The sequence below is a fragment of the Charadrius vociferus genome, unplaced genomic scaffold (assembly GCF_000708025.1).
Source record: "Charadrius vociferus isolate BGI_N301 unplaced genomic scaffold, ASM70802v2 scaffold260, whole genome shotgun sequence".
In the NCBI taxonomy this organism is placed as follows: domain Eukaryota; kingdom Metazoa; phylum Chordata; class Aves; order Charadriiformes; family Charadriidae; genus Charadrius; species Charadrius vociferus.
In genome coordinates this window covers 201,579-214,412 of record NW_009646410.1, presented here as the reverse complement: position 1 = coordinate 214,412, position 12,834 = coordinate 201,579, and the positions used below count along the sequence as shown (strand labels likewise).

Sequence of the window (12,834 nt, the reverse complement as noted above, 5' to 3'; positions counted from 1 at the left end):
CACACCCCCCCAGCTCTCCTCCTGGCCAGGAAGGCTGTTGCCAGCCTACTCCAATCCCCCTCTCACTCATCTGCTGCTCCCCACGAGCATCCCCTGCTCCCCGAGACCTGCTGCCCCAGAACGTGTTGCCACCCCATTGTCCCCCCAGGTGCTGCTCCCCACCCTGGGCCGAATGGAGGGTCCTGAGCTCCCCCCAATACATAGGTGTAGGCAGGTTGCCCCGAGAAGCTGTGGCTGCCCCATCCCTGGAGGTGTTCAAGGCCAGGTTGGACGGGGCTTGGAGCAACTTTGGGCTGGTGGGAGGTGTCCCTGCCCAGGGCAGGGGGGTAGGACTGGATGATCTTCGGGGTCCCTTCCAACGCAAACCATTCTATGATTCTATGATTTGCCTGCTAAACATGGAATTTCCGGACACCTCCTGTGGAGGGTACACACACAAGTTTTTGGCTTGGACACGTTCCCAGGTCCATGCTGGCCCAAGGTCCCACCGAAGGACAGGGCTGGGAGGAGCGGGGAGGTGCGAAGTGAAGGAGGAAGCACAGCACGACAAAATACATCTGTTCCCAAAGAAGGCGATTGATCCTTTTTAAGCCTTTTTTCCCCAAAGCAAACAAGCTGATGTGATTCATTCCCCACACTTTCATTTGCATGCCTCCGGCGCCTTTGAACCCCATGCCCAGTTTCATCCCATTACTCCTCACCAGCATCTCTGCGGGAGTGGTGGGAGATGCCAGACCTGCGGTCTCACCCTTGGAAAAACTTCAATCAAAGCCTCAGATTCTCTTCTGTGTCAGATCAACCTTTGAGCAGAGCCGTAGGAAACCAGGTTTCCTTATCGCAGCGCTACTGCAAATAAAACACCTTCCATTTCTGCCGCTACCTGGTCACTATGTGGGGCCGGTCCCTACTGCTGGCCCTGTGAGGACACAGAGGGGCAGGATGGGGCCCTGCAGGGGTGGCTGTGGGAGCAGATCCCAGATCACCCCCCCCCAGAGCCGCTTGGTCCCGCAGCTCCCACCAGCACTGAGGCCAAACCAGTAGGAAAATAGAGCTTTACTAGGGAAAGCAGCTTCGTACAAAGAGCAACCGCAGCACGGCACCCTCAAAAGTTGCTCTGCCACCTCTGAGAGCGGCAAGAGGGGACCAGGAGGGGCTGGGGGAGCTGGACCTGCCTGCATGTGGTGCTGGGGGAGCGTAGGGCTCCCTCTGCATTGCTCTGCAGCACCCCCCTCCGGGGTCCCCCTCACCCCAGATCTTCTCCAGGCTTGGGGGTTTTGGCAGGGATAGGAGAAAGAGGAAAAAAATAATTCTTGCACTCTCGTTATCCCCCTCCCTCACCCCATCTGCAGGGGCAGGCACCCCCACATGTCCCCACGCACAGCGACCGGGGCCTTCAGCCCCACCGCGAGGGCACGGCCCTTAGCTCTGCATCCTTCCCCCTGGCCCTAACCTCTGTCACCAGCGTGATATTTGCATATGCAAATCAGAGCAGGTTCATTTGCATGTCTGTGTAGGAGACCGCTAAGATGTCTCGATCAAAATGTCTCAAAAGCTGCTTACCATAAGCAGACGGGCCACATCCTGTTCATCACAGGAGCACCTGAAACTCGCCGAGCTGAGGTGCGAGATGTGCCACCGCGATCACCAGCCGCATCCTGTTTACCACAGGAGTACATCAGGAGCAACCATCTTCCAAGACCACCATGTTCCAAGAAAGATTGGCCGAGCAAAAGTGGCTTCTATACTGATTGATCATGCATGGAGCAGACTTTGACTATAAGTTCGTGCCATGTCCCTCTACAGACAGACCTCCGGAACCCCCACCGGCGTTGTGATCCAAGGATCGTGAGTCAACGGGACGCCACTGACGTCAGGGGACCGTCAGGACACTGAGGGTCAGTGGTGGTGGCTATACTCTTGCTGTGCTCCATAATACTGCTTCTCTCTTCTGCCTTTCCTCTACTTCCTCCTTTACTCTATCACTCATTTCAGTAATCATTGCGGGGAGATAACAATAAGGTTTAGCAGATGGCATCTGACCTCATTTGTGTCAATCTCACGCGTGGAATTGTTATGCGTCCTCCCAGACCCCTCACATCCCAGACCGGGACGTGCAGTCTGTCCTCATCAGCTCTTGTTAAAAGACTGCACCCCGCTCCCACCTGGGCATCGGGGTCCCACTCGCACCGTGACAGTCCCGGCTGCAGCTCGACTGCGGCACCAGCCTGGGGCTCGCCGGCACGGCTAATGGAGTGGTGCGGCACCTCCAGTTGATTCCCACTGGCACAGCGTCACCGTTCGCCCCTCGCACAGCCAAAAGACAGGGTAGAGGGGCTCGGTGAAGACATTGTGGAAGGAGTGGATGAGCTGCGTCCTCTCCCCGAGGCCGTAGAAGGAGAGGAGCCCCTTGCCGTAATCCAGGCTGACCCCCAGGTTCTTAAACAGCCGCTCCTGGATTTTCTCCCTCTGGCCCTTGTGCCAGGCCAAGTAGCAATCCTCCCGCACCTGCAGCCCCCACGAACCCCCATCCAGCCCGATGTTGAACTTGTGGCCCTGCTGCCGCTCCCAGGGGAGGTTGCGGTAGGTCACCCCCAGGACGACGGAGTGGTTGGAGACCTGCACCTCCCAGTAGTGGTGGCCGTGGCCATAGCCCTGTGTGCACAGCACCTGCCAGGGCTCGAAGCGGGGTCCCTGCTCCTCCTGCCCACAGGCAGCCTCGGCGCCGTGCCTGGCTTTCCGGTTACTCTTCGACAGCTCCAGGTACTTGTTGGCCGTCTTGGGATCGAAGGTCAGGTTGCGGTGGTCTAGGAAGAGCAACGACATGGATGGGGCTGAAATGCTTCATCAGACATTTACACCCTTGGCATGAGCTCCCCCCCAACGGTGAGGCAGTTTAAACTGCGTAGGGCTGGCTCGCAAAACAGGAGGGAACAAGTCAGAGCGTGTTGGGAGGGGAAGGGGAGCAGGGTGAGATGAGATATCTGCCCGGCCGCCTACTCGAAGGAACAGGAACAGCCCAGAGATAGCTGGCGAGGCACCGAGACGCGGCGCTTCCCGCAGTCCTTGCACAGCCCAGCTCACAGCCAGCACGCCGCGCTGGCTCCGTGGTTGCTTTGAAAGAAACGTGCTTGATTTTAAAAGCAAAAAATACGAGCATGGGTGGAGAGAGGGGGAGGAAAACAGGCATTACGTCAGCAAATATGGTACTGCAGGGAGTTACTGTCCTCTGCATGGGCTGCCACAACTCCCCCTGCCACGGGCAGTCACTGGCCACCGGCACCCCACCTTCCTCCTGCAACAACCCAACCCATCCAGCTATGCTGAGCTCATGCCTGGCGCTCATAAATAACTTTTTTTTTTTTTTTCCTATTAACAATCCTGAAAGCATTCTGTGGGGCCCGATGGAAGGAATCCTTACAGGTCCCAGAGGCATCGATTGCCTCCCTGGCAAGAGTGACGCTACCAGCGTGCCCCAAACGTTATCCAAGCCTCTTCCCAACAGGGAGGGGGTGGAAAAAGGAGCGTTGAGGAAATCTGTGCACCCAGGGAGGGAAGGAGACACGAAGGACTTCAACTGGGACCACTGGGGCCGTACCCCTGGGTAGAGAGCAATGACTGCAGGCAGAGCTCTGGGCTGGTGCTGTGCGGCGTGGGACGGCTTGGGACATCCCTGCAGGCGCTCGCTCGCCAGCTGCTGACGCTGCCCGCAGAAAAGTGCTGTCTAAATATGGGTCGTCAGGAACAGGCACGTCACTCCTGCCCGGGTGAAACGCCTGAGGCAGGTGAAAAGGAGAGGATGGAGATGGGGCAAGATCTGGGGCAGCAACCGGCCCAATGCAGCTCCAGTTCCCACAGGAAAGCAGTCCCTGGTGCTGCTAACCCCTTAAGGAGCCCTTTCCCACCCACACAGTGTCCCCCAGCTTGTCTGCCCTGGCCCTACAACACCCTTCTCCACGTTTAGGGAGAGGAATTAGGAGAGCCGGGAAAGGAGCCCCCTTCACCGCAGCCATGACATCCTCCTCCCAGGGAAGAGCTCGGCTTGGTGAGACCTCTGCTTGCTGGGCACCCCAGTGGGGTGCTGTTCCCCCAGTCCCCCATGTGCTCCTCACCCTTCAGAAGCTCAGCTCGGAGTTGGCACTCAGGGAGAGGGGCCACCACCTTCACCGCCGGCCCCGCGGGCTGCACCGTGCCTGTGAAGGATGGGGACAGACATTTTGAGTGAGGGCACCCAAAAACTTGTCCCTTCCCAGTTTCAGTGGAAGGAGGAGGAGGAAATCCATTGTATCCAAGTCTGGGAGTGGGCATGTGCCACAGCGGCTCGGCATTGCCAGCAAGGAGGGGGCACAGGGAAGCCACACAGCTCTTCCCACCCCATTGATACCCATCTGCTGAACAGTAGATGCATGTCCCCATCCCAACACCCTGTGCCCAGCAGATGTGTCCCCAGCACGGTGACACCGGCCAGGCTGTGGTTCAGGGTGACCTGGAGCCCTTCAGGGTGGCTCTGTGAGCAGAGGGCTTACCTTGGCCAGCTGGGTCTGGGGCTTTGGGGGCCACAGCGCGGGGCAGGTCCTCCAGCAGGAGCCTGGAGACATCGGTGAGGATCTCAGTGACGGGTTTGACCATGCTGGCTGCATCGAACTCCATGGGGAGCGGCACCTCTGGGTTCTCCGGAGATGGGAGCAGGGGAAACTCCTGTGGATGGACACACAGACACCCATGCACTGGCCTAGGGGGGATCGGCACCTCCAAAACCCATCCACGCACACCGCATCTCCCCGGTGGGTAATGGGGGCATCCTCAAAACATCTGCCATTAGCTGCGGCTGGCGCACAGGGTCAGGGGACAGTTGCAGGGGGAGCGTGAGGCTGTGGGGAGCAGAGGGGCTGTGGCACAGGACTTTGCATTTTGCTGGCGGTGGAAGAGCCTTGCTGAGCAGTATGGGGGTGGGAGATGCTGCCCATGGCCTCGTGGGCAGCACTGTCCACTCTGATCCAGCATCAGCTCCCCCGGGTTTTCAGTACCTCCACACGAAAGCAGCTCTTCTCTACAGCCCCAGGCCATCGTCCCTGAGCCAGGCTCAGGATGCGTCCCCCCTGGGGATGGGGCTGACCACATCTCTGTCCTCACCCAAAAGCGCGTGGTGATGGCCACTGGATGGGATGGTACCTGAAGGAAGGTCCTGTGGTTGGGGCAGGCCAGCAGGTGCTGAGCCTTCTCCCTGTGCTGACCCAGGACATCCAGGCGGTCCTTCAGGAGACTCCAGCCCTCCTCCATGCGCCCCAGCGCTGCCGCCTGCCCTTGCTCGATACTGGCCACCGTCTGCCACTGGCAGTCCTCCAAGGCTTTCTTCAGGAGGGTGAATTTGCTCTGAATCACCGATTTGAGCCTCTCAGAGGAGTCCTGGGTGGGGAAGAGCTGTGAGAGCCAGCAGACTCCCACCCACATGCCCAGCATGGAGGTGGCTGCATTGTTACCTTGATGCTGCATGTTTGCTCCTCCAGCTTCTGCATCACCTGCTCAATCCTCTCCGATTCCTCCTGGGCTTTTTCCAGGGACTCTTTCAAAAGGGCCTGCAAAGGGAGGCACCAACGTCCCATGCTGCTGCCTGCCCAGCGCCCAGGAGCCCTCCCAGGGCTGCAGGACAAGGCTTCCAGGGAAGGAGAAGGCTTGGGAAGGGGAGAGACTGTGACCAGGGCCACTGAGAAGTGAAACCCTGTGCTGTCTTTCACCCATTTCTAGCTTTTTCCTCTAGATCATGGGGTCACAAACATATGGCACCGTTCATCTGGTGCTGCTGGATTTAGCCATCTCCCTGCTGCTCCTGACAGCCCATGGTTCCTTGGGGAGCAGCCGGGCACTGGTGGGATCTCCCTGGCCAGAGCCCATGCCAGCCTCCTGTTCAGCTGAGGCTGGACACAGCTCAGCACGTGAAAGCACATCACGTCCCCACAGCAGGGCATGGGACACCAGAGATGGATGTCCTGCCATGCCCGAGCTGCCATTCCTCCCCCTGCTCCTGCCCCAGTCCTGCCACCCATCATCCCCACCTGCTTTTTAGAGCGCTCCTCCTCGAAGAGCACCCGCCGGTGCCGCTGGCACTGCCGGACAGTGCAGACGCAGCAGATGCACCGCCGCTCATCCTCGCAGTACAGCTCCAGCGGGCGCCCGTGCTGCGGGCACAGCTCGCCGTGGGCCACATCACTCCTCTCTCTGCCCGAGACCCGCGCCTCGCCATCCCGTGCCAGCTCCACCACGCTGCACAGGGTGACGTTCTTCTCCAGGTATGGGCACTGCTCGAAGCCCCTGCGGCACTCAGGGCACGTGTAGCCCTTCTCAGCCCCGGTGGGCACCTGCTCTTGCTTCTGCCAGTGGTTGTTGATGCAGTCCTTGCAGAAGTTGTGCCCACAGGGCAAAGTCACGGGCATGCTGAACAGCTCCAGGCAGATGGAGCACACCAGCTTCTCCTCCAGCTTCTGTGAGACGGGCGATGCCATCCTGCTTGCACCAGGGATCAGGGCGATGGGAGAAAGACGCCGGCCAAAGAAGCCGGGGAAATAGAAACTTGGCTGTGCAGAGGAGGAAGACACAGTGACGCAGAGCACAGAGGCGGGTCAGGGCTCCGAGCCAGGCATGCTCTTAAAGAGACACCCAGTGGGTGCCCCAACGGCCCCGCTGGCTGTGCCACACGATGGGAAGACGATGGGGAGGGTTGGAGCTGCCCCCCCGCCCAGGGACAGGGAGCACTGGGAAGCAGAGCAGAAGGACGCGGAGAAGATGAAACGCTGCAGCGACAGCACAGGGAGGTATGTGCAAGAGGCTGACAAGGTTCAGAACAACACGTATTTCCACGAATGTGTTTGCATGAGTTCACATACGATGTAGAATCTGATTTCACTCCTTTTTTGCCCTTTGAAAGAACTTCCTGACATCCTCACCTCTGCCAGTGCTGGGTCCCCAAGCAGAGGGTGGCAGTCCTCCCTGGCAGACAGACCTCACTAGAGTGCTCCTGGCCTCTGCCAGCCTGGGAACCAGCAGAGAGGGGCATCCACCACTGCTGCAGCCACTTGTCACCTCCCTCTGCAGTGACAAGGGCTGTGACACATGCCAGCGGCCGCCCAGGGCCGCATTCTGCCTTTGCATCTTTCCATTTTAAACTACAGCTCCTGCTGTTTGCACATGCCCCCGTGCACACCCGCCACTCCTTTTCCAGCTAAGTTCCTTGCAACACGCCGTTCACATCTGCACTCCAAAAGGCAAGAAAGACATTATCTGGGCAATGGGTCCCTGCTCAGGTGGCAGGTGGAGGCGATTGTGGCGCCCGTGCGCTGCATACCTTCGCCTTGTCTTCATACAGTTTAGTTTCAGAAAAAAATGCTCCCAACCTCCAAGTCCAAACCTTACCTCCTTACCCTTGCAGACGTGCTATCGCTTGCTCACTCGCTCCCAGGCAGCTGAGCGCCGGCAGGACGGCCTCGGCTTACAACGGTTCTGCAGCCTCCCCACACGCGGCGCTTCGCTTTCACCTGCGCAGGCGAAGGGGAGTGGGGAAGTCTGTGTTGCAGCCGGGATGCTCACCGGAGGGTCAGAGCAGGCTTGGAGCCACCCCCAAGACTGCCCCTGGACCCAGGAGGTGACGAGACCTGTCACAACTCCCTCCCCAGTAACGCTTCACCCCCCCCCCCCCCAACATTTCTTTGAGCTGAATCTGCAAATTCTGACCAAATATTCAAAGCTCAGAGAGGGGCATGACACAACCTGAGTGTCTGCCTGGAATCGCAGGACACTTGCACTCCCACTGTGGTCACCTCACCAGTTAATTAACCCCAGCTTAAACCAGACCCCAGAACCCTTCGGAGCGGGAGGAGAGTTCAGAGAGCTCGGGAGTAGCTGGTAACGGCCCTGAGCAACCACAGCAGGAGGGGTGTTACTGCACAATCCCAGCTGTTTGCTGAAGGCTCTTATTTCCTGAGGATGTGCGGGAACCTCAGAAAAGTTACTGGGAACCAGAGCTGGGAACAAGCAGCAGCAACAGCAGGGACATGTTGGTATTTGGGGTTTTAAACATGTGAATAGGGGATATAAGAAGAGCCCTGCAGAGCACAGCAGAAAGCAGAGTCTCTCCGCAGCTTTGGGTACAGGACTGGCAGCAGCAGAGTGCCAGGCCACCACCGCACATCTGCCCCAATCCCAGCAGCTCGGCAGATCTGCTTTTGCTCCAACTATCCACACCGGGTACATGCTGTCCGGGGAGCACGGGGAAGGAGGCTGAGGTCCTCATGCTTGGGTAGCTGCTAGGAGAAGCCAGCTCCACAGGTAGCTGCACCCCTCCTGGCCTAGAACACCTAAGAGGGGAAAGAGAGCCTGGGGAAAGGGCTGTCCCTCTCCCCTGCACCCTGCTTGAGCTCCCCAGCTCTGCCCCAGCTGGCAGGGATACCAAGCTCTCCCCAATAAAGACAAGGCAGTGCCACCAGCGTCGCTCAGAGTGTGTTTAATCAGACCCATGTCTTTAAGAAGACTGTACAAATGGAAGCCAACACAGTCATGAATCACAGTACTGTAAGGAGAGGAAATCCAGACTCGCCTGGCTCTGCTTGTTCCATAAACAGGCAAAACCAGAACATGATACTTTGAGAGAAACAAGGGAGGGCATCTCTGGAGGACTCTACCCTGCCACCCTTACTGATCAGCTCTGCTACAGAATCAGTAGCAAGATTTCAGCCTGGCCATAGATTTCCTTTCATTTATGAACCTCCTTTTTAAGTACCCTTTTGACCACACAGCTGCCAGCACTGTGAATGCCTGTTGCCCCCAGCTGCACAATTCCTAGCAAAGGGGAGGCGGGAGCCGAGGGGCTGAGATTTTGTCGTTTCCCTCCAAAGGTGCAGACAGCTCCCAGATGCACCACCGTGTGAATGCGGGGAAGCTGGCAGCCCCGTCTGCCTGGCTGGCATCGCAGCGTACACCAGAGCTCCTTGGGAGGAGGCCAGGCCCCTAGTAAATGCCGTAGGTGGGTTCCTTGGTGTCTCGGTATCTGTCCAGGTACCTCAGAGGCTGGTGGCGTGGGAACTTTAACTGTGGAGGATGGTAAACAGGCGGCCGCACAAATTGAAACACAGGCTCTCTCATATCTGTAAAGGGGTGATACAGAACGTTAGCAATACGGCTCAGACCCAAACCCCAGGCCCTCTCCTCCACCAGCAAGGCCCCCCCCCCCACACACACACATGGTCAAGCATGCCCTGGTGAAGGCTCTCTTGGTGATATTTTAAAATGTTGATTCCAAATGGCCTTTTAGAGGTTGTCTGCTCAGACTGCTGTTAGTTTGGTGGAGGATGGCTCCATTAGTACCCGATCTGTGCTGTAACAGATCCTAGATAAGTGCCAGGACCAAGCGAGAGCCTACAGCCACAGCTCACTCACTGACCCTGGGCGTTACCCACAGGGCCACGTCCCAGCCCACAGATGGGACCCCTCCAGCCCCACTGCGCGCTGCATTTCTTACTGAGAAGCTGATGGAAGACCAAAGTGACGGAGCTGTCCCACTGACACTGGAAAAATGCCAGCCCTGCCGGGGTCATTGCATCCTCGTGCTTTCTGTAGAAGTCAAACGTGCTGAAGGTTCGCATCTTGAGACTGTGGCTGGAAACAAGACACAAGCACAAAAGCTGAGGTGAACCTCTTCCTGCAGCACTGTGGTAGGCAACTACTTCCCCGCATCATCATACAGTCTATAAAATAGAGGTGGAAAAGGAAGTCACTAAAAGAAAATCTCCTAGCTTCTCCAGCTCTGTGCACATTTCTGCCCCAGGCAGGAAAAAACACTCTCTTAACAACCTTGTTTAACGCAACAGGACTCCACAGTGCTGGCAGGGCTGGGACTGTGGCTTCAGGTGACACACAAACTTAAAGCAGCCCGGCAGATTAAAAGGAACTGCTCTCCTACGGCAGTAATAAACGTGTCATCATAAGAAGCAATAACAGCCTAGCCAAGCCAGTGTGAAACTGCCTAGTGAAAGCCCAAATTACCATGGCGTTGGCCGAACATCCTCGCTGAAATCTATGGGGCAGTCTTGCTTGAAGAGGAGGAAGACGAAGCGATGGTAGCCAGTTCCCATGGCAGGGAAGGGGGGTAAGTAATGGCAGATCTCTTTACCCGACTTGATATTGTTGCCTGGGATGTTCGTCCTGAACACAAAGAAGTTTATTTCATTATACATCCATTCACTTCCCTCCCATGGCACCAGCAGATTCACCCAGGATTGCAAGTCACCCTGTGGTACGTTTTGATGTGATTATACCCTGTTTGACAAGTAGAAGATGTTTTCACTGGAAGAAAAATCACACCCAGTGATGTGAATGCCAAATAGCAGCAACACCTGGAACTACTGCATCTTTAGCAGGACCCAGAACACAGGGAGAAAGAAGCTAATGGCAGAAGCATCAGAGAAAGCCATGGAACTGCCTCATTCCTGAGCACTGTTGGAGGAATTTCTGCCTTCTCTGCCTGGGCTTTCCCTGAGCTAAGCAGCGTGCAGCTCTGATCTACAGTACTCACACCAGCCAGTGGAGGTACTCCGAGTCTGTCTCTCTTAAATGTCCATCTGCAAACACACACAACAGAGAAAGGCGACTTAGTGACAACCTGGTGTTCGCATCAACCCCAAAGTGAGAAGGCCCAGGCCTCTTTTGAACAGAGACCTCCCAGCATTCCTTTCCTAGCAGAAAAGTGACTCATTCTTATAGGATTGAGCTTAAAATGAAGAGCAAAGAACTCTACAGATGTAATTCTGAGCTTAAAAGGGCTTCTTGGTCAGCTACTTCACTTCACTGTGCCTTGGTTTCTCAGGGCAAACAGCGTCAGCTAACCTACCTCCCGGGCAGATTGCCAAGGGAGAGAAGAGTTCGGGGGTAAACAAAAGGTAGGAGTCAGGGAATTGCTTCCACTACACTCTGACATAGGTCCTGTTGCATCACTGTCCCACCTCTCAACTGCTAGAGATTTAGGGAGACTACAATCTTTCCTGCATATGTAATACATCCCCACTTAGAAGATACTGCGCAGCCGAAAGAAACAGGAGCTACCCAAAAGCAGAGCGAAACAACCCCCTTTAAACGAGTTATTTTAAAAGAACCTTCTACTTACCTGGATTTGTGAGCAACAAAGTCCAGAGGGAGCCTTTATCTGCCTCATATGACACTGCAGGGGGACTGGAAGCCTAAATGAACAACATAAGGAGAATGTAAATCATTCGGACAACATATTCCATTAAGACCGGGTCATGATTTCCAAGGCAAAGAATATCAACTTGTCATGGCCACAGCCATGCCACAGAGTAATCCAGCTCTACCTGGAAAGCCCCCCGGAGCATTAATAAACATCAGCCTGCTGATAGACAACAATCCTGTTGCCAAGCTCTGTCCTTATCACACCCAAGAAACATGTTTCCTTCATCAAAGAGGAAATATCCTTGCAAAAGAAATCCCCCAGAATGGACAATGTTCATTAGAGGCATCTGAGAAAAACACACAAGCTTCCCATGGGGTCAAGATTATTCCCAGCTCCCCTCACATACCTCTGACGGAGTCACCATGTTCCCATAGTAGACTGGCACGAGGTGCTCGTCTTCTTGGCTGTACTCCACCCTCAAGGTAACCCAGGGGGTGAATGTGGCCCCCTTGAACAAGTCACGAAATATCCCGCAGTGCTCCGCCACACGCTGCTTGTGAAACGGGCCACTGGTCTTCTCCCACTCAGCTCTGACTTCGTCGAGGGGGATCAGCACTGCAAAGGAGAGAGAAACACTGCAGGAGGCAGCTGGGGACCCAGAGCGGACAGGGCAGGGAGGGAGGTGGCAGGGTACAGACCAGTCCGGAGCCGTGCTGCTCTTTCCATCTCGCCATTCTGGCGGTTCTCCCTTAGGATCTTTCTTCTTTCCTTGACTTCCTTTGCCCGTGGCAGCTTATCACGTGGCAGGCTGATGTCGGTCTTTGGCTCTTCAGAGAGGGGTAAAAAAAAATCACATATGTGGAAAATGTGAATACCCAACATACCCAAACACAAAACCTCTGCAAAACATTAGAGAGTGTGTGAAAGAGACGCAAACTTCAAGACATCAGAGACTCAATTCTACCACCTCTGCCTTCTCTCTGCACTTCCATGTTTCTGCTCCCTTCTCCTCCCCCAACTCAGCACACCCCCAGACCCCGAGGTTTGCCAGCTGGAGAGCAGGTCCGCTCCTTGTGACTGCTCAGCAGAGCAGCCAAACTATTATTTGCTGCAGGTCTAAAGCTCTGCTTCCTGGTCTGCTTTCTTTGATACTACTGGGGTGCCAACAAATCACTTCTCTACGCTGCTCTGTATCTTTTGGCAGGTCCTGGGCAGCCTCCTTCCTTCCAGAAAACTGTCAACTACTTCCTTGAAGATGTTTGCACTCTGCAAACTTCTACATCGAAGGACCAACCTCGTGCCAAAGCACCTCATCAGCTCTGTACAGGGCAGGTTTTGGGGCAAACCTCTGGCCCCAACAACAGCTTCTCTGACTCTCAGCAGCAAAACTGCACAGTGCAGCTCCTTCCACGAGTACCTGGCTGGGGGCTGGTGTGCTGCCGGTACGTCTTCCACCAGCGGGGCTTCCTGCTCTCCTTTTCTGCCAGCTTGAAGTACCGAGTGAAACTGCGGTATTTTTCCAGCGCTTCCAAGTTGCTGACGTCAATATCCTCGTTGGGCATCGGCCCCAGCGGGGCTGCCCGCCTGCACAGCACAGCTAGAAGCGGAGAGAGTTCCCGTTTTATACAGAGAGAGCAAGAAACGAGCCCGAGAGAGCCCGGGAA

At 56.1% G+C, this 12,834-nt stretch overlaps 3 protein-coding genes across 3 annotated transcripts in view; all 3 read right to left on the bottom strand.

The window, feature by feature from the left end:
- Positions 1-1,654, bottom strand: part of TRIM47 (tripartite motif containing 47) — a 9,136-nt gene extending 7,482 nt beyond the window's left edge. Inside the window, exon 1 of the mRNA XM_009879853.1 lies at positions 1,601-1,654. Coding sequence (XP_009878155.1) covers positions 1,601-1,654 — 54 coding nt within the window. The remainder of the gene's footprint in view (positions 1-1,600) is intronic.
- Positions 1,655-2,244: 590 nt separating this feature from the next.
- On the bottom strand, positions 2,245-6,497 carry TRIM65 (tripartite motif containing 65). Its single transcript, XM_009879842.1, has 6 exons — positions 6,051-6,497; positions 5,478-5,573; positions 5,170-5,403; positions 4,524-4,695; positions 4,110-4,190; positions 2,245-2,804 (listed from the first exon to the last, which is right to left on the bottom strand). Exons 1-6 carry the CDS (start codon positions 6,495-6,497, stop codon positions 2,245-2,247), a joined length of 1,590 nt encoding a protein of 529 aa, XP_009878144.1.
- Positions 6,498-8,962: 2,465 nt separating this feature from the next.
- MRPL38 (mitochondrial ribosomal protein L38) lies at positions 8,963-12,759 on the bottom strand. Its single transcript, XM_009895800.1, has 8 exons — positions 12,582-12,759; positions 11,869-11,997; positions 11,577-11,785; positions 11,147-11,219; positions 10,559-10,604; positions 10,030-10,188; positions 9,506-9,642; positions 8,963-9,131 (listed from the first exon to the last, which is right to left on the bottom strand). Exons 1-8 carry the CDS (start codon positions 12,730-12,732, stop codon positions 8,995-8,997), a joined length of 1,041 nt encoding a protein of 346 aa, XP_009894102.1. The 5' UTR covers positions 12,733-12,759; the 3' UTR covers positions 8,963-8,994.
- Between the last annotated feature and the right edge of the window lie 75 nt (positions 12,760-12,834).